Below are 22,005 nucleotides of genomic sequence, written 5' to 3' on the forward strand. Positions count from 1 at the left end.
GGGAGGTAATGTGGTGGAGGGAGGAAGTGTGATGGAGAGAGGATCTTAGTGCTTTGTTGAGAGAGGAGGAGGTAATGTGGTGGAGGGAAGGAGAGAAAAGGTGCTATGTGTAGTGGAGGGAGAGATGGAGGGACTTTATTTGGTGGAGGGAGGGAGGGAAGTACTGTACTTTGTTTGGTAGACTGGAGGAGGGAAGGAGGGCACTGCTCTGAGATTCATCACCGTGAACGTTTCTGGCCAAGAGATGGACCTTCCTGGTAATGTGTGTGTGTGTGTGTCTGTCTGTTTGTGCACCTGTTTGGGTTAGTGCCAACACACACCTCTATTGTACTGTGACAACTAACATGATGGGAAAGAAGGTAGGGTGGTGGGGGGGGTCACCTGTCCTGTGTGAAGCGGATCTAACTTGTGAAAGAACATGGAGTTGTCTCTCTCTCTCTCTCTCCACAGCTTCAGCAGGTAAACTTCTACAGGTATAACTTCCTCTGTGTGAAGAACTAACTTGTGAGATCTTTTCCTCTCTATTATGTCTTGTTTTTGAGGCTTTGTCTATCTTGAAGATATTAATTATTTCATATTTCAGGAATCACTTTGGTCTCTACATTGTAACTTTTGCTGTAATGTAACCTTTCTTAAGGTCTGGTGGCCATGTTTGTGTGCAGCAGTCATGGAGACGTGTGAGGAATAATTGATGTAGAGCCGAGTGATCATTTTCTTGAATATAAAGGTTGTGATCATGGGTGTGGTCTTGGTTATAAGGTGTTGCACCACGTGGTTAAGGTAGAGACTCCGCGAGGTGTATGTTTCCCAGTACACGGGGAAGGAAACACGTTACAGTGCGTAAGGGTGAAGGTGTCACCCGTGCGAGAATAACTCCGTGACGTCACACACGCTGTTGTTGTGTTTCCAGGGGAAAACCCGCCAAGTTGAGGTGCGCGCCAAAATTCCCAGTGCTGCCAACATTCTGAGAGTCAGGTGTGCTGTCTGTTCCTTCTTGCACCACTTCTTTATTCTGGGGAGTTTTGGGGACCTTTTGAGTAGATTTCTGAGTGAATTAGTCATGTGTTTCTAGAAAGTATTTTAAAAGCTCTTTTGTACCAACTGTAGAATGTTTAGTAACATTTTACAAATTAGTATTAGGAAAAAGAAGATAAATGTTTTTCTTAAAGGCTTCAAGTCTCTGTCAGTGAGATTTAGTATTTTTATTCTGGATGTTTTAGTAAATCCTCAACCTTGTGGGTATTTGTGGAGTTATCAGTCTGGGCGTTTCACATCTTGGCTGTTTGTTGAAAGTGATATTTATGTTCCGGGAAATCCTCGACCTTCCCCTAATCTGTAACTCTCTGAGGAGATCATAAGTATTATTTTGTATTACTCTATTTCTTTACATGTTTCAGAATACTTAATTCCTTTTGGGTCATCACAAACCATTGAGTCGATTTCAGTAATATATACGTACAGTATATATATTTTTTTAAAGGGATATTTCAGGTAATAGTTCCACTTTGTATTTTAAAGCCTTCAATATAATGTATTTCTGTAATTCTGCAGATTCAGTGCAGATTTTCTAATATATTTATATCTACATGAAAGACAATTCAGCTTCATTATGTATTTTGTGAGAACCTTTAAATACTTTACATCATTGTATAACTTGTAAAGTTCAAATTATTTCTGGATCATCATCCAAATAATCCATATTGTAGGAATGTTGTGATCTGACTTGTACAAGTACTGTGCTCACCTACCTACAGTAATGTATTGTTGTATTAGTACTGTAGTAGTAAAACCTCCATAAATCAGACTTCAATATGTTAGGAATTTTTTACATAAAACATTTTGTTAAAAAATAAAAATAACGTGTTTATATAGTAAAGATACGTAGTTTATATTTATCAGAAAATGTATATAAAGATGATTTAATATATACGGGCACAGTGTAATTGACCTTTTCAATATTCTAAATACTACTAGTTACTCGAATTTCTCAGTTGTGAACCCTAATCCTTAATCACTATGTAAAGTAGAACCTCTGTATAAAATGTGAAGAGAATCCATATGTGTGTAAGATAGTTCAGGTCAAGTTTTGTTTCATATCTATTTACTTAGATTATTTGATTGACTGAGATGAATGGGGTCATCTGTCACACTCACTAGCCTAGCAACGTGTTACTCTTGGAACCTAACACACAACACCTAGCTGCTTTGAAATTACCTCATATAGTTTTGTTGAGCTTCTGAATCAGTTAAATAGTCTTCTGAATCAGTTAAATAGTCAGAATGATGATTGCTCAGATTTTGAGTAAATATTAAAGGAATATTGGATCAGATCAGGGACATTCAGTCAAATTAGAATAAGTTTTAGTCAGATAAGGTTAAATTTTGGTCAGATTTGTGTAATATTAGATGAATGTTAGGGCAGATTAATGTAAGAGCAGGACAGATTAGGGTAAGATTAGGACAGATTAGGTTGAGATTGGTTGGATTAAGGGACACCTTCACAATGGTAAAAGTAATGGTTATAAACAGGACTATTTTAATGTACTTAACAAGGTGTCCATGTGTAAGTTACTTTTGGGATTGTGTAAGTGAGGGTAGTAGTAGTGTTGATAGTAAGGATGATGGTTGCTCTGCCAAGAATGTATTTGTGAGTACTCTGTGTGTTGGAGGAATGTTTGTATGTGTGTTTATGGGTGGGTACCTATGTGTGTGTGTGAGTCTGTCTGCCTGTGTTTTGTGTGAGACTAAAACTATGTATAAATATCTCTCTCTCTCTCTCGTGCAAGAAGGGTCCTCAGCATGCATGAGGTGAATATAAATAGCTTAAGAGATCATTGAAGGTTAAACTCACCTCCTGGCCCCACCCCACCCCACCCCACCCCACCCCGGAGAAGCTCAAAACAAAGGCATGCGTCACTCTGGTCCTCAGGTCCCAAGAATCACTGTTCCCAGAAATTCGTAAGTCATTTGTTTTGGTGGGTTTTTTTTATGTGTGGACACCTTTGAGACAAGCTATGACATCAAGGGCAGATTCAAAAAAGTTCATAGGTTAGTTTTTAGTTCTTTTTTTTTTACTTTATATTCTTTGTTTTGTTGTTTGTTTGGATTTAAGAATATTTTTTTAATTGGTTTTGTCCATCATGTTGCGTGTCATCCATCATGTTGCGTGTCATCCATCATGTTGCGTGTCATCTGTCATTTTGTGTCATCCATTGTCTTGTCATCTGCTGTGTCGTGTCATTCATTTGTCATCCGTCCTTATCCATGTCAGAAATGTTTCATAATTTTACAAGCTCATTAAGTTCTTAAAAGAGAAGCTAAAATATCTTTGTGACAATGTTAGCTGACAAATATTGTACTTGTTTATGTATTGTTTGTCTTGTATCCTTGTACCCACACACCTCTGTACCCACACACTCCCGTACCCACACACCCCCATACCCACGCACCTCTGTACCCACACACCGCCATACCCACACATCCCTGTACCCACACACTCCCATACCCACACATCCCTGTACCCACACACTCCCATACCCACACACCCCTGTACCCACACACCCCTGTACATACACCCCTGTACCCACACCCTCCCACCCACACCCCCCCCTCACCCTAAGTTGTTTATATACCACCCAAGGTCATCATTTAAAACCGCCCACCTCACCACCACCTTGCCGCCGACCTTCCAAGCAAGATAAATATACATAAATAATGATTCACTTGAGGTGTTTACAGAAATAAATGTTGCTCAGAATATTTTATGAATACAGAAACGAAATTAGGAACACCTGAAGATCACCCCCCCCCTCCTTCCCCCCCCAACTTATTTCACCCAATGATTAATTATCCTAGTGCCACCTGGGGGGGTTGGGTTGGGTTAAGTTAGGTTTTGCTAGGTTAGTTTAGGTTTGGTTAAGTTTGATTAGGTTAGCATTAAGGTGTTTACTCATCAGGTGCTATAAACTGGGCTGTTAAACTTCATAATTATAATCTGAAATGTATTGAAAAAATAGTTGGTCATATTAGACACACACACACACCATGGATGAGTCACACTGCCTTTATCCTGCATCAAGATATTATTTGTTGTCTTAAGAACATTATGTGTGTGTTGACTCATTCACTATTCTCCCCACCAAGTCATAGTCAGGATTATTTGTGACTCTCCCAGATTATGTCAAGACGAGGGATCCCGGCTTATTTCACTTCAGGTAATCTGCTCTTCCTCTCCTGTTACGTGAATCACTATTAATATCGCATGTTTTATCTGGCTTAGGGCTCTCTCTCTCTCTCTCTCTCTCAGCCATTATTTTAACTCATAGACGACCTTGATGCCCCCTGAGGCAAGACCCATAGTATCTTTGTGTCCCTGGCAGGTGAACCGTGCACACAGGCCAACTGATCCTCACCCACTCCTTGTGTTTTTCACCTTGTTTCACCTGTTGCTTGTTGTTACACCTACGTCCTTGTATCTGTGTGTCATGTGTACTTGTGTTACTTGGTGTAGTGTGTCAATATGTGTCTACTTGTGATGAGAGAGATAGACAGAAGGAGAGAGGGGAGTGTAAGAGACAGACAGAAAGAGAGTGAGTGATGTGAAAAAGAGAGACAGACAGAAAGAGAAGGTTGGGTGTGAGGGACAGTTAGAGAAAGAAAACAGAGACAGATAGAGAAAGAGAGAGATAGATAGATTCACCACCAGCTGGCTACATACTGTCAACATCCTGACTCCCTGACTCACTACCACTCACACCACCCAACAAGTGTTTGCATTTGAGGGATTTTCAGGTTTTATGAGAATTTCAAGGTTGGGGATGTTCCTAAACTTATGACTAATTTACAGGTCAGAGATGATGTTTGTGGTGCCTTTATATATTTATCTTGATGCCAAATAACTATATATACTGATTTTAGGTTACTGCAGTGTCCATCTTATTTATTTTGTGATGCAACAATTGTCTAGTTAACCGACATGATGAAGGGATCGGTCGTTGTCTCGTATATTTGGTGGAAAAGACAGTACAGTGTTTAAGGTGTAAACAAGAGAGAGAGAGGGGGAGAAGCTGAAAGAGAGAGTGAGGAAGAGACACAGAGAGAAAGAAAAAGAGACAGACAGACAGAAAGAGAGAGAGAAGAGAGAGAGCCTTAGTCATTAAAAACATGTTACATTATTAGTGATTCATATAAGAGGTGAGAGACTGTCATTCCCAGGGTCCAGGCGTTTGGTGTGGAAAGGTCTCATTTGTAAAAAGGACGTGAAGGCATAAACACACACAAAAATTGAACATTGATCAGTGTTATAAGCACAAAAATAGGTTCATCGTATAACAATGAATTTATATACAGTGCAGGGAATGTTCTGTTATGTAATGAATAGTGTTAAGTTATTTATGTCATAATTCATCACCTGAGATTTGTTACCTGATGATTAAACCCCCAAATGCTACCTGGATGGATTAGGTTAGGATAGTTTTATTGGTGGTTAACCTTCAGGTGAAATAAGCTGGAGTGGGCCAGTGTTCAGGTGGTGATCATATTGTAATTACTCTTCTCGTCTATAATTGTTACAAGCATGAGAGGACGGCCATAAGGACCTTGCATCACACACAACACATGACAACCCACATGCACACCTCCCAACACTGCCAGATGTCCTAGTGCCAGACCTCTCACACCACCACCAGCTGTTCACTCTTTATATACCAACATCACTTGTCTAACTTGGATTATTTTCTTACTAAGTTTCAAGTTAGCCTCTACAGGTACACTACAGTACTGAACAAGACAAGTGGGAGAGTTTAGTGTTTTTATCGTAGGATCTGTTTGTAAGTCATTTTGTTACAGGTGAGTGAAGCAGTATCACCTCAGCTGGCCAGCCCACCCGGTATGGCTCCTGTGGGAGAGGACGAGCCATCACAAGATTGCCTCGAGAGCCCTCAACACAACACTACACTCGTCAACATGGAGGCCAGCCTGGAGGTGACCTCCCTACATGATCGACTGGCTCTTCTGGAGGATGATAATGCTACACTGCGGGCATCATGTGCTTCACTACAACACAAGCTGGACCAGGTGAGTTAACCCTTTCACTACAGGGACACCATTTTTAATACAGTATTTTATTTGACTAATGCCAGAGGATTTTGTTTCAACAGAGGGAGGACCCTGTAGACCCTGTACACAAGGGGTTAAGCACAATAGAGTCATTCGTCGTCCCGACTACATCACTGCTCGTACACACTTGATGAAGCAGTGATATAATCTGTCAGGAGGAGCAGCCATTTTTGTTGATGGTTTTAGCTCTTCTCAGTAACGTGTCCTCTTGAACCACTTATAATTCCCAGGTGAATGGAGATGATTAGACAGTTTGTCATGTGTGAATGTCAAGGTACAGTGCCAAGTTGTTAGGTGCCATGCTGAGTGCCAAGTTATTTATAAAAGCTGAATTTAAGTATTGATATATGACCTTACTTATGTGTTCATTACTATCCATGTGTCCATCTATGGATTTTAGTCAAACTTGGTACAGTACAGTTAATAGATACAGTATATTTGTCACAACAAGATATCCTCGCCATATTCCCTCATTACCATTAAGAGTTTGTGCTTTGCTTTGTTTAAACTCTGTCACACTGACTAATGTACACACACACCAAAAGGTTATCTTTATGGACGGGTTCGACGAATTCCAAAATGAACGCCGCGACTTTGTTGTCTCCGTAGGGTTGTCAAAATCCTTCGTCCATTGTGTCATATTGTATTGTCTAACACAAACTAGTAGATAATACTTTTTGGAGCATGTGTACAATTAACCTGTTCTGTTTAGCTTTTCAGTCTTTGAAACTTGCAAAATTGATGCATTTTTTCTTCTTCATCAGACTCAGCAGGAGTCCGACGTGAGTCCCCCACAGCACGCAGAAAACACAGCAGTCAGTCAGACACCAGACAAGTGTGTACAGTGTGAGCAGTTATCAGAGGAGTTAAGAGCCAGCAGAGCTAAGTGCAGTGATCTACAGTGTCTACAACAACGTATGGAGAACCAGGTTAATGAACTACAAACACAAGTAGATAACTTACAGACTCAAGAGACTTATTTAAAGAACGAAATTGTTAGTTTAGAGAAAAAGTTGAAGGAGACGGTGAGTGCCGGCGACCGCCTCACTACGGGAGTACACGCACTGCTCAAGGAAACGGACGTGACCGCCGTGCCCAAGGTGACCGTGACACCTGAGCGGAGTCCAGCGCTACAGCCCACCAGCGTGATCCTTCAGCCAGACACGGACTCTTTACCTCCTCCCCAGCAGGTGCTTGACCACTACCAGTCCAAGTTGGAAATTTTGGAGAAGGAAAATCAGACGCTACGGGTTTGTGTTCAATTTTTTTTTTTTTTCACACAATGGTCAAATAATCTGTCTCTCCAAACCCCCAATTTGTATCTTTCTCATCTATAACTACAAAGACTCTTAAGTACTAATTTGTTGTGTATGTTTAATAATATGTAATACCTTTCCTGATTTAAGGTTGGCTGAGTTTTAACACACTGAGTTATGTTTGTCCCTTGAAGTACAGTATAAAAAAGCAGCATTCAACTTGACATCATTGGGATCTGATGTTAGTGTGACTGCTGTTGTTTTCACTCCTCCACAAAATTCATTTCCTGAAGCCATAATGCCTCTCTGAATTCCCATCCAAGGAGACATGTGTTTGGTCAGATGGCCATGCAGGGTCAGAGGAGCTTTGTTACCTGTAGTTGTGCTCAGACTTGATCAGTGTGATGTCAACACCTTAAAATAGATGACCTAATTTCCCTGCCAAAGTGCTGTAGGAGACAGCCTGAGACACACTGGCTTTACTTTGTTATCATGAGACAATCTCCCTAATACAATGTGTCAGGTTTACACAACATATTAATTTATGTCTTATGCAAGTGCAATAACTTCTGATTGCTTGTTTTCTTCAGTTACTAAATATTTTTTTGATGCAGTGTCTGGTTACTAACAATTTTACTTTGTCATGCTAGAGGCCAAACATTTTATCTTTCAGCAAATTGACTTAGACAATACATCTAGAGGAAAGTTTGTTCATGATTATTTTGTGAAATTATTTTCCACGACAATAATATTTCACATTATTTCAGTAAGACATTATTCTACAAGATAATTTTGTAAATTGATTTTGTAATACTGAACTGCACTTATTGTGTTATTTTATCCTCAGGAACAATGTCTCACAGCGGAAAAGGAGAAGACCGCTCTGAGGACAAACATACGCAAGGTGAGTGCTAATTGGTTTGAGCGGAAGACCAGAGTTAGTGACAGTGACAACGAGTCTCACAACAGTGGAGACGGCATCTTAATCCGTCAAGACTCTGGAGCCAGTCGGGAGGAGGTGGGGATCCAGGTGCCCGACTCCCTGCCAGATCCCCGTCTTACCATCAAGAAGGTGGAGGACATCCCCAAACTCTTGGCAGAAGTTACTTTTGCAACTGGTAAACTTGAGCTGACGGAGAGAATGTGTTGCGAACTTAAAAGACGCGTTAGGGATTACGAAACCGTCATTGACGACCAGGAAATTATTATTCACGGTTTAAAAGACCAGTTGGATACTTACTTCAACGATAACCAGAAAATGTCTCGGCAGCTGAGTGCATTAACCAAGTTGTTCGAGGATCTGGAGCTTACCGAGAAGACCCGGGTCAACGCGGTCAGTCCTCCAGACAACAGCAACACAGCCTTCAATAACTTACCATCAGAGGAAGACTTTAAAGAAATGTCTAATAGTGTCAGTAAAACTTATATTAAGTTAAGAGAACTAATATTTGAGAAGAAGTCTCTAGTTACAGAAATAGAGCGCCTGCAGGTGCTCAACGTCGAGCTGCAGCGACGCGTCACTCAGCAGGAGACGAGGCTGCTCGGTGTTTCCGACGCGTTGCACACCACCTGGATGTTGGTGTCGGACATGAAGGAACAACACGCACAGTTACATACTTCAGAGTCAATTCTCAGATACGAGCTGAAGGAGAAGAGAGAACTCCTCCACAAGTTGAGGGAGGAGTTAGAGTGCTCGCGTGAACAATGGCACAAGATTCGACAGATGAATACTGAGAGTGAGGAAGCGTGGAATTCCCTCAGGGAGGAACTTAACGAGCGGAGACGAATGGCAGAGCACGCAGCGGAGTCCAATACGGCAGAGTATCACGCGGCCGAAGACCAAGGGGCGGCAGCTGCACCATGCACTTATTCAGAATTTGAACCTCCCGTTGACCTGCTGCTCGACATGGCCATTGAGTATGGAGTTATCGATGCGGACGACGACACGTCTACTTCGATGGTCGCCGCCATGGAGGGAGAGGACATGCACGCCTCCCGTTTAGAACACCTGGAGGAGCAGTGCAGTTACCTCTATCAGAAACTTATGGCCTCTACAGCACGATCACTGACTCTGGCCTCCAGACTCTCGACTCTTCACCAACATTATGGCTCGAGTGATGAAGATGATGATGAAGATGAAGATGAAGAGGAGGATTACTATGAAGAGGAAGAAGAACTTGAGAACTACACAACAGATCACATTGAGTTAGAAATATTGAGTCCTGAGCCAGAGAGTTCTGATACAGCCTATATGAGCGAGGCAGACACCGGCTCTGCTGCTTCGGGTATTCCCGGAAATTTGTCCGAGGAAGAAGGAAACACTGCGGGAGGAAGTGCAGACGAGGCATTTTCCCCGACGGAAGAACATTCGGACGTCGACGGCGACCTCAGCAAGCGACTCATCAACTTCCTTCCAAGAAAGATTGAAATTCTTCACAGAGACAACAAGAAACTCGAGGAACGATGCAGCCAACTCATTGAGGAGAAGACCCGCGTTGAGGCGCAGTTGACGGAAGCTCTTGAGGCCGAGAGGAGACTCAGGCATCAGATGGAAGAGAAGTTGGAACACTTGGGCAAGTGTGTTGATGAACTCAAACTAGAACGTAATGGCAAGGTACTGTCACAGTAAACTGTCAACTATAAGGATGACATGTCTTCAGTGTGGATCAAAACTAACAATCTTCTAACACAAGCGTGCAACTTACAATGAATTTTGACCCCTGAATTTTTTGAGAATCCCAATTTTTTTATGAGAAGACTTGTATACGTACTCTTCTTTAAGAGTTTCTCAATAAGTTTTCACTGTACCGTATTTATGATGCCTTTACATGTATCTATCTTCCCATAAAAACATATTAACATTTATTTGTATACCGTAGCAGAGATATAATATGCTTCTCAACAGTATGTGTGTGTAGAACAATTTACTTGAAACTGTCCATGTGATGTATTATATGATGTTTAACTTATATAATCTGCACCTATACTGATGCTCCCTCTCAGTAATGTTGACACGTTCACCTCTCAACATGCTTATTGTTATGTGAAGTCACTTATCTACTCACAATGTCCAGCTGTATAATGTTTAGTCAGTGTGCTTCTTCATGTCGGTCCACTAGACCAGTGAGTGTCATGACTAACATACAGTAGTGTGTTGTAGTCCCCACTAATTGACATTTGATAAAGATAAAGATTGTATAGTTTAGACAAGCGGCTCTTTTGAGTGTCGTGTGATGGCCTGTGTAACTGAAGAGAGAGAGCGCCTTCAGTAGTTGTCAGTAAATATCAAACCATTTGTCTTCAGTTCAGTGATATGTGTTGGTGTCCTTCAGATCAGTGAGGCAGAAGAACAGCTGAAGCAGAAGGTGGCGTCCCTGAGTCAGAGAGAGGAGGATTACGAGAGCCTGCAGGAGGAGATAGACGCCCTTAAAGACAAGTACGAGGAGAGAGGACAGCTGCTCCACATAGCTACTGACAGAGTTAAGGAGGTATGGGATAAACAGCTTCTGGTAGGTGGTGAAGGTGATTTTCTTTAACCATTTGGCAGCCATTATCAGTGGGAGTTTGGTGTAGGGATGGTGGCCATTATCAGTTCCTTGTGTTCTATTTTAGCGCTTGTAAGGACAGAGTAGGGAACCATTAGCTGCCATTTAAGGTTTAAAAAAAATAACATAGGATATACCGGCAGTAATTCTTAATATAAAAACTGTAGTGCTTGTGCTAAGAATATTCAAATAGTCTTTTCTACAGTTGGTTTTGTGTTTTTGTGATATTGGGACATCTCTATTTAACTTGTTGAACACATTAATGGTAGATACTTAATTATACTAAATTAAAACATTGGCGTTATTTTACATTACTTTAACTAATGCTGATGATGGAATATTTGTTATATCTTTTTCCAGCTTGAGGGAACATTAAACAAGAGTGAAGCTACAGCCACAGATGCTCTCTCTAAGCTGAAGCAAGCCAATACACAGGTAAATACTGTATAGCCACAAGCCATAGTACTGTACTATATAGCTTCTATAAGGACAAATGATTCACCCAATAAAGACTAAAGTACTGTATTCCAAATGAAACTAAGAATGCTGGAAATTGTGAATAAAGTACACAAGAAATCTCTCACTACTGCACTAGAGGGAGACATAGAAATGGTAGGTGTCTCTGTGTCTGTACTAAAAGTATATCAAAACAAGATCTCAGATATGTTCAGTAAAAGATCCTCTTATGTTATTAGTGTCTGTAAGTGTGGCCCCTTGAACTTTGTAGTGTTAAGGAACTTGCAGCACTTTGGGAAGGGATTGTAAAATGGTGTCTCCACTTATCATAAGTGAAGGTGTTTGATATAGTTTATAAGGAAGCTCCAGCAGCAGTGAGTAACATGAGTTCCTTATTTACAGATCACTGAGTTTCAGACTCTTCACAGTGAACTAGACAATGAACATAAGGTGCTGAAAGAAGAAATGCTTATGGTGCAGCAGCAAGTTGCAGATTTGAGATTCCAGATTTCTTCAAAGGACATTGAGAAGGAAACAGCAGTAAAGGTAAATATTATCACACTTCCTCTGCCTCGACTCATACTGCCAACTACCATTTATGCAAGTGAAAATTTATTCCCAATTATGGGTATTTAGGATTCAATTTTTTAACTGGAATGATTGGATTAAAATCAGTTTGTGTATATTGTGTGAACTTTGGCTGATTATAGTGTACAGTACATGAATGTTGTTGACAAAATATACAGGTAAAGAGCCATGTCTCAAGCTTTTAACTTATACTTCTGCATTAAAATAATAGAGCTTGGTATAATTGTATAATAATTACACTGCACAACTCTATTTACTAGGCATTTTAATGTTCAATAGTTAGATTATATTACCACATTACAGGATAGTTTGGAAAAGGCCAAGGCTCTCACTGCTGCAGCAACAGAAATTAGTGAGCAGGAAGCAAGAATCTCTGCATTACAACAAGAAGCTGCAACTCAAAAACAGGATTTACTGATTCAACACGATAACCTTTCTTCAGAAGCCAATGAACTCAGGCAAAATCTAATTGAGCGGGACAGTCATTGTAGCGACCTAGATGAACGAGTACAGCAGGTATTTATTGTGAAGACTGTAATGTGTGACTATACTTACACCTGGTACAGTGTAAGGCAACTGTTCATCAATAATAATGATCATAAGTACATACTGTACATTAAAACTGATCATTGTAAAATAGATTTCAGTACATTATATTGAGAGTAGTACTGTACAGTATTTTGAACATAATTATAATTTTAATGGGTAGAGAACACAGTGAGTCAGTTTCTATACTCTTGTTCTCTCACTCTTAATAATATACTGTGTGTGTGTGTGCAGGCCCAGAACAGTGTTGCTGAAACACTACTACAACTGACCACCACCAGGGAGGCATCTGAGCAGCTCAATGATGACAATGCACAGCTGAGAGAGAAGATTATTCAGTTACTGAGGTAAGGTATATGTTTGTAAATCAAATAGCATTGGTTTGTTAAGCAGTGTTAGCATGTTTTATTTTTATCTCCCAGTCCTAGGGTGAAAATGTGTGTGTGTGTTTTCCTTCACATCTCAAAAAATGTACACAGGTACTCTCTGCCTTATGGGTTTGTGTGGAGATTGGCTGAATAATTGTATTACAACAGCAACATTGTCCTCACATGTGGGACACCTCACATATCAACAAAAGAGGACAAAGATATCCATGAAAAGCTGTAAGGCGATATATACATTTTTGTGATATGTGCAGGAAAACACACACTGAGATGCACTATCACTCAGCATTGAATATTAGAACCCAAGGTTTAGTAACTCCTGCAATAGAGAGATAAGCCCACACTTGCTTACTCATATCCTCAACTTATATATGTTGTAAACAAAATGAATATTTAATGTAATTCACCCAAGATAAAGTAAAATGCTCATGTCTTTTGTGCTATACTGTACAGTATAGTAATGTAATATTTACATTGTTTGTTACACATCATTTCTTATTATCATATTCATTGTTACTTATGATTAGATATTCAGATTTCCTTTTAACTGAATGATCAGTAATATCAATAATTACTTTGAGTATTTTATTTTATATAAATTTGTGTTAGTGTTGTCAAGATTCTTTATCTCACTCAACATACAGTACAGCAGCCCCTGTTGATACAGTACTTGTGTATGTTGGTTAAGAAGCCACACTGCACTGTACCATGAGTGGGTGGCACTTGTGTCTTCTCCCATGTATAAGTTTGTACCATAATATCACAAGTTGTACTTATAAACCTTCATCACACTTAATGTATAACTAACACAAGGTTTTGTTGTATTAACAGTAGTTTTACTAACAGATAGATAATTTACCAATAGTAATTTAATTTTCTGAAAGAGTTTGAGTGTGAAAATGTGTTGTACACTGTCCAGAGAGAAGGATGCCCTCTGGCAGGCTAATATCCGTCTAGAGGGTGCTGCGGGTTGTGGTCGAGCCTGGATGGACAACAGCAGTGCTCAGAAGTGCCTGGGATGTAACGTGGCATTCTCCCTAACGCGTAGACGCCACCACTGCCGTGTCTGTGGCCGCATCTTCTGTACTGGCTGCTCCGACAATTGGATTATGACCCCAGCATCCAGGTGCCAGCCAGCTATATGTGTACAATAGTTGTTTATATACAGTACAGAACATACTGTATATATCTAATACATAAACAGTAGATCTACTATATTTCTTGTAATTTACATGAGGTGACAGAAAGGTTAGATAGAGATGGGTTCAGATTCCTTGTTCTTGATAAATTTATTATCTTTGAACACAGTACAGTAATCTATTGTGAATTTTTATTTGGCCAGGACCAAAACACAGGAGGAAAGTTAAAAATCTTAAATATCTGATATATTACTTCAAAGTACAGTAAGCTATGCGGGTGTTTGAGCCAAGTGAAATCCTACATTATTTTGCTTTCTCACATTATAATTGGTCTGAGATAGTTTACACTCATGAATAATGAAGAAATTACTGTAGTTACCAAGAGCATACATAAACTGTAGTGCCCAGTACTTGATAGTACTTAGTAGAGTACAACAGTGTGCCATAACTGATTAATAGGTAACTGTTCTTTTGGTATACACTGTACTGTAATTGCTTCTGTATATCATATAAGGTGAGAGTTTGAAAGCATCTCAGCAAGTAAAAATTCAATTATAGATCAACAGTTAAATGACCAACTACAGTACAGTATAGGAATGAACCTGTCACCCTGAGGTTGGGAGTCCACAGTGTTACCAACTGAACTACAGGTTCTCACACTAATTGTATATGTTAGTTTGTAGTTATGTCTCCTCATTATGTTTAATGGTAGGAAGTGTTGCCAGTAATAAGAAATAGTGATTATTATGACAATTTTTTGTATCTATTACAATGTCATTTTTAGAAGACATAATTACTGTACATAGCAATCTTCTCCACAGTCGACGGGTCAGGGTGTGTGATGACTGCTTCTCGGTTCAGGCAGAGTTGGCCACACTCATAGCATCACCTGCACCACAGAGCGTCAACAACACACATGATGGATGTAAGTAAATGATACAAGACAAGAAACTTTTACTTCGAAGTTGTATAAGTTGCCAACCTTTTATTAACCACTGTAAAATGAGTGTACTGTGAGGTATGATTGTCAGTATTGGAGTCACACTGTGTTGGACTGAGGTGGTTTAGTGTCTTCATGGATGGGGAAACAGTTGAGGTAAAGAGCAAGAGTGATGAAGAGAGATGCAAGTTAGATGAGTGATGTGGAATTGGGAGGTGAATCAGGGAAGTGACAACCAATGAAGGGAGAATGTGTGTGTGTGTGTGTGTGTGTGTTAACCTTTTTCCTGCCATCACCATGCAGTAGGTGTGGTTATTTACTGGCAAAATTTCTACATTATGTTCAATGAAAATTTATTTATCTTTGAGTTTAAATAAATTGTTAGGTTATAATTAATAGCCATGTTTGAAAAGACTTTGACTTCACTTCATATCAGATTATTTAATTATATCCGGTTTGGGTTAATTTAGGCTCGGTAATACTAGAAAATCATCCGAGTTTTACTGCCAATTGTGTTTTTTCAGTTTAATTTTATTTAGCTGCAATTTTAATATAAAAATTACATTCTAAGACTTGGTAATTATTTGCAAGTCGTTGGAACTTCTATGGAGAGTGGAACAGAAGTAACGCAGACCACAGGATTATCACACCCATTACCGATTGGCTCCCAAGAACCAGACGATGACGATTATGCCATAATATCTGACGACGAGTTACAAAGCTCAAAATTATCATCTAGTCCAAGCAGTGGGTCACCTCCCAGTGCTAGCGACGTAATAACCGAGACTCGGGCCACTAAGGAAATACTCACCCCGGACTCCCTTTGTGAATCACCACCCACGAATGCTGAGGTAAGGTGACAACTTTCCTTTACACCGGTCATTTATTGGTAATGGAACCCTCCATCACAGCCTTCTATAGTTTGTCATCCACTCTGTTGTTTTATTTTCAAAGTGGAATGTTTGCCGAGACATTGCTGGCCTTTAAAATTTTTATTAAAGATCTTGTACTCAAATTAAATTCATGCCCATATAGTTACAGAGTTAACAGTTGCTACTTTGGGATTAGCTGGTGAAGAAATTTAAAAGAATGTGGGATTGACCAGTGATCATCTGTACTTACTCAAAGACATGACATAATGCAGTTCATCCCTCACTGACAAGGGCCTTCAAAGGAGAATGAAACATTGTAAACTTGTAATAAATATTATATTTAGAGTAACAATTTATTTACAAGTTATCTGTTTTCAGTACATTATGAAATAAATCCCATTTATATTGTGATCACAAACAGGCAGTAAGAAATTATTCCTACAAAAGTTCCTTGTTCTTTTCCTTTGAGATCTAATGCAGGTGTTCTATGCCATTGAGGACTATCTTGTTATCTCGCTCCCAGGTGTGGGTGGGGGCGGGAACACGAGTCCTGGTGCCTGTTGATCTGCCGGTCGGGGTCATACTTCACTGGAACTTTGTATCAGAACCTAAAGTAAGACTCAACTAGTGTTGTTCACTGAATACTTGTATTCAAACCTAAAATAAAACTCATTATTAATGTTGGTCAAATATTTGCAGCTTAACTTATTATATTCACCTGTTATTTAATAAACTCTTGTATCTAAAGTAAGACTCACAGATTAATTATATCATCTGTTTATCATTCATTCATTGTGTTATATTACTGTAGCCTCAGATCAACTAGTAATGGAATTAATAGATTTTGTATTATTGTACAGTATACATTAATTTAACTTTTCTATAATCTGTATCTTGAGAACTGATACTTTGAATACAAGATTATCAGAACGCCTCGTCCCACAGAGTGTGTCGTTTGCTGTGTTACATCAGCCCCAAGTTAACAGCCACTCTGGGTCAGATGAAGAAGGAACAGCCAGTCATCAGCGAGTTTTAATTCCAACCACCAGAGTAGCATCAACACAGGGGGCAGCTGTGAGGGGTAGGTTGCTCACCAAGCAGCCAGGAGTATACACACTGGTCTTTGATAACTCCTTTTCTAGGCAAGTTGATTTGTTTTTTTACATTAGTTAAATTTGTCTCAATTCATTTAGATTTCTGATGAAAGCTAAGGATAGTAAAGTAAAGTACAGTACTGTATATATACCTGTATAGTGGATTTATAGCATTAATTCATCACATGATTAAATTTGGAGTGAAAAAATAATTAGCAGATGTTACTGTGATTGATTTTCTTATTAAAATTAAACATTAAAAAAATTAATGATACCCTGCCACTTTTGGCACCCAAGACTATAGTCTTGGGTGCCAAAAGTGACATTTTCTGGTAGCAAGACTTGGGTGCCCAAAGTCATATTTTCTGGTAGCAAGACTGTGTAGTCTTGGGTGCCCAAAGTCACATTTTCTGGTAGCAAGACTATAGTCTTCCTACCAGAAAATGTGACTTTGGGCACCCAAGTCTTGCTACCAGAAAATGTGTCTTTTGGCACCCAAGACTACAGTCTTGCTACCAGAAAAAGTTACATTTTCTGGTAGCAAGACTGTAGTCTTGGTCACATTTTCTGGTAGCAAGACTATAGTCTTGCTATCAGAAAATGTGACTGGGCACCCAAGTCTTGCTACCAGAAAATGTGTCTTTTGACACCCAAGACTACAGTCTTGCTACCAGAAAAAGTTACATTTTCTGGTAGCAAGACTGTAGTCTTGGTCACATTTTCTGGTAGCAAGACTATAGTCTTGCTATCAAAAAATGTGACTTTGGGCACCCAAGTCTTGCTACCAGAAGATGTCACTTTTGGCACCAAAGACTATAGTCTTGCTACCCAAAGATGTCACTTTTGGGTAGTAAGGACCTAAGAGGGGCCCCTGCACCCCCTAGGGACAGTTCTGCTGGTCCTAATGACTGGGAAAATTTTAGTGTTTCAATACTAATTAATCACCACCTGTGATATTTTTATGGGGATGTTTTTGTGTTATTCTGGATGCACTAAAGTAATTAATCACCTTAGTTTTTTGGTCAAAACCTTACAGTTTAGGCTGTGGATTTTTTAATTTAATTTACAAGAATATGGTCAGAATTTGCTCCCTGACTCAGAAAAAAAAATGGATATAGTTTCGAGAATTATACATCATTTCTTCCTCGGAATTTTCTTCCAGACCTGGGGAAAAATTCCAAGGAAGAAATAATGCCTAATTCTCAAAAATACAAAGAAAATTCCATTAAATCTCTTCATTTTTGGGGGGTCTGGAAGCAAATTCTGAGGATGACATACCAAGATTATTCTGGAAAATATTTGTAATTTTGGCAATGTCATTACAGAACCCGGGAAGTGCTTAATAAATGCATTTCTTTCATCATTGTCTTGAAGAAACTTATATTTTTCTTACAGATATACTGCCAAAAAAGTAACCTATACTTTGAGATTAGACAACCAATCAAATTTAGAAGGAACATCACCAGTGACGACCTTACACCCTCTGCCAACACCACCTGAAGATTCTCTGCCTAAACCTTAAGTCTCATCCATCTCGCCCCTATGTGATTGTTGTCATTATTTGCCACATCTTACAGTGTATTTAACTACTGCCTGTAAGTTGCCCAAGTAGTGTTCATCAGGTCTATGTTGTGGAGAACATGACTGATGAATCCCTTACTGTTGTCTCATCCAGAATGTCTTGTATAAAAGTGAGAATTTTAGTGTTTATGTAAAGTAGTAGTTATGAAATATTGGTTTTTAACAGTTAACAAATTAATCTTTGCAGCTCACCAATACAACAAATACCTGAAGGATGTTTAATTTTTGAGAAATTTACTTTTTATAATTTTCAATACTGTAATAGTTCCTCACTACTGCAATTTGTTACGTACTATGCATGTAAGCCGAGACAAAAGCTTGGTTGTGTTGGTGATCAATTTTATATTTTATTGTAAACAAACTTCACTGTACGTTAACTTTTGTGAACTCTTCGTACACCTGTATCTGAATGTAATTATATACTGTAGTCTTAATATAAATTTACAAGTTTTAATTTGTTGTATAAATGAACACTTTTTAATACTTTATGAAAAAACAAGTAAACGTTATGTTACTTGTGCCAAATTTTAAACGGGACATTTAATAGCGTTTAGCTCGATCTGACGTACTGTACTGTACTGTTAATTTTTAATCAAAAGAAACTTTACTTATGTTTATCTATGCCTAAAGGATATATGATGATCTGTATCGACTGCAACATCTCTCACAAGCAAATAATGTTGTGATGTATTTTAACACGAGTAACTGTACAATCACGACATTTGCGCATCAAAACTAAATTATTTATATTCTACGTCGTAATGATCGGTCGTCGTTTATGACTAACACTATATCGTGCCATTTGTTAAAAAATATTTGCTACGAGCTTCATTTGTTTGCTTGTTGATATTTCAACAGTGCCTTTATAGACTAAACAATAGAGAAGACAATCAAACTTTTTGAATGAGAGAGTTTTATTTCCATCGTAATTATACGGTGTTTCCTTGTATTTATGTATATCACTACTTTTATAAAATATTTTTACCTTAAATGTTAAGTAAGTACGGTAAGCACATACAGAGTATTAAATAAAGTAGTTTTAGTATATACAGTAAACTATACTACATGTTAGAGCTGTACTAAGAACATTATGCTAAGTGACAATTTTTCAACACAGTGCTTTCACCAAATGTTTATTCCAAGATACTTGTTTGTGATACAATACTGTACCTCTGGAGTAGTGTACACGCTTCAGAAATTTTAATGAGTGGACAGATGCCCCTCCAGCAGTGTCACACCTACATACATATTATACTATGCAGAGTTGGGAACCAAGACTCAGGAAATATTGACGAGTAGGAAGAATTTGTAGCTGTATTTCGTTTGCTACCTGTACTGTAGGTCTTTACGAAATCTACCAATTTATTTGGAGCCGAGCCCTCTACGGAATGATTTATGATTTAAAATAGCTTTTACTATTTGGTTGCAATAGAAAGGTTAGATGTTGTATTTATGTTAATTTCAGGGCATTGTTGGGATTATTTTATTTTTAAGGTGAAACTTTATAAAGTGAGAAATTTTCTAGCAACAGCTATTAGTCTCAACACTGCAGTTAACCTTTCTGTAATGTTACTGTAATAATCTATATATATTTTACAAGTACTTGATTAGAGTAACTTATAATCACTTTTAATATCTCCAAATCTCTAATTAATTTGCCCTTGATCCTATAGATTGCTTTTCCTACCTTCTTCACTGACCACAGCGAACAAGTCTGAGAATTAATAATTAAATCATTCTCGTCATCAACTGTACCACATTAACAACTACTTTGTGAACCCAGGCTTACTACTTTTATTTTACATAATGCTTCCTGCCTCATTTTATTTTATTTATTGACCCATTGTTATTCATCTTTTTACATCCCCTGTACTGTACTCATATTCAGTGACCGTTTATGTGGTGGAAGAGTTACGCATTATTGTGCTGCGGATGGAAGTTTTTATTATAAATGTATCGAGCGCATTTACCATGGAAGCCATCAAGACAAAGGTGCTATACTTTTATGATTTTGTAGGCAGTGAAAGTTAACTGTGCTCCTTTGTTATGCTTGTTCTTTGTATATAATTATTAAATATCTGTCAGAGCAGCATACTAAAGTACAAGTTATAACAAGGGTTAAGTAGTGGCAGTAAATGAACATCATCACAATGTTAATAATAGTATTGAATAATGAATGATTCCCATGCAGAATCAAATTCCATTAAGTTATTCATTACAGTCTTGTATTAGTGTATGACATACTACACAGTATGACCTGGGCAAACTTTCAAAGCAATATATTATCTTACTAGGTTCATATCTATATATAAATATCTGTGTATAAATATATTTTGCAATGTTGATATTTTGCTTAATAAATTATTATAGTTTGTCTGCTGTTTTTCTTGATTCAACTCCTAGGATGTCACTACAGCAGTTTTCAAATAATTTTAGATTATTAAAACCTGCTTGTACCAAATACACTTTCCTTTTAAAAATAGAGTAGTATATGAAGCAACAATACCCAACACTGTTCAATAAATTACTTTTGTGTCAGAAATACTTGGCAAATTAGTCTCGGCACTGTTGAAAACTTGTCCAAACACAATATTGTGTCCCAGAGAAGAGCTAGCACAATCCCAAGTACAATATACAACAAACGTAATCATCACTTTAAGAATTGCCAGTATCATAAATGTCTGCCTTCATTCCTGCCATGATAACAAAAAATATGGATTAAATACTCACAATTGTAACTGATGACTATCAAGTGTGTAGAGATGTGTAATTGCTAGGAGACATAACATGGGTAGTGTGTTAAAACTTCCACAAGGTATATGACTGGATGGAGAACAATGGTGGGCAGATCTTCACAACAACACGCTTTGAATATATGGGAGCTGTGAACTAAGCAAAGTACATGACTGTGTTGACATATTTAACAGTATGTGCCAACACAGGATACCATCAATAAAGGGTTAACAAATTAAATGCAGTTTAACACCTACAATATATATATTTCATCCAAACTCAAGTTTAGAAGTGGAAAGAAACACCCCACACTTTAAAAATACAAGAATGATGGACTGCACTTATAATTTATCATCATCCTATAATATATTTAAAGTCCAGCAGTCAGCAACACATGTCCCTTCAGGCTCCTATATTATCAACTATCATTCTTGAATTACTGTCTCAAGTGTTGATCAATAATAACAAAATAATAAGATAACATTGCTGAAACAGTGATCACTTGATACTCAAACTGACTCGACCTACTGCTTTCGTAAACGAGTATAAGTACATGAACAACTTCACATACTGGTGCTGGGAAGATGTTCAGGTTAAAAGTGGCGGATGGTGGTACAGCATTCAGTAAATGACTGAGGAACTCGACTAAATTCAGCCACTTCAGATCACTAACACAGCAGCAGCAATACTTCTACAGATGTTTCTTCTATTGTTACTGTCTGTCAATGTTCTACACAAGCTAACATGCTAAA

At 38.4% G+C, this 22,005-nt stretch overlaps 1 protein-coding gene across 6 annotated transcripts in view; it reads left to right on the forward strand.

Moving 5' to 3' along the window:
* Positions 1–20,894, forward strand: part of LOC121856347 (FYVE and coiled-coil domain-containing protein 1-like) — a 36,752-nt gene extending 15,858 nt beyond the window's left edge. For 5 of the 6 annotated variants that reach the window (XM_042351845.1, XM_042351846.1, XM_042351850.1 and 2 more), the window contains 14 exons: positions 5,848–6,075; positions 6,882–7,367; positions 8,221–9,987; positions 10,706–10,861; positions 11,279–11,353; positions 11,777–11,920; positions 12,266–12,478; positions 12,743–12,855; positions 13,814–14,020; positions 14,855–14,958; positions 15,565–15,824; positions 16,369–16,458; positions 16,791–16,987; positions 18,335–20,894. In XM_042351845.1, the coding sequence (XP_042207779.1) occupies positions 5,848–6,075; positions 6,882–7,367; positions 8,221–9,987; positions 10,706–10,861; positions 11,279–11,353; positions 11,777–11,920; positions 12,266–12,478; positions 12,743–12,855; positions 13,814–14,020; positions 14,855–14,958; positions 15,565–15,824; positions 16,369–16,458; positions 16,791–16,987; positions 18,335–18,461 (4,167 nt within the window). In that variant the 3' untranslated portion in view covers positions 18,462–20,894. The remainder of the gene's footprint in view (positions 1–5,847; positions 6,076–6,881; positions 7,368–8,220; positions 9,988–10,705; positions 10,862–11,278; positions 11,354–11,776; positions 11,921–12,265; positions 12,479–12,742; positions 12,856–13,813; positions 14,021–14,854; positions 14,959–15,564; positions 15,825–16,368; positions 16,459–16,790; positions 16,988–18,334) is intronic. The other variant, XM_042351847.1, reaches the window with a different exon arrangement.
* The last annotated feature ends 1,111 nt before the right edge of the window (positions 20,895–22,005 follow it).

Source organism: Homarus americanus, unplaced genomic scaffold (assembly GCF_018991925.1).
Source record: "Homarus americanus isolate GMGI-L3 unplaced genomic scaffold, GMGI_Hamer_2.0 scaffold48220, whole genome shotgun sequence".
Taxonomy (NCBI): domain Eukaryota; kingdom Metazoa; phylum Arthropoda; class Malacostraca; order Decapoda; family Nephropidae; genus Homarus; species Homarus americanus.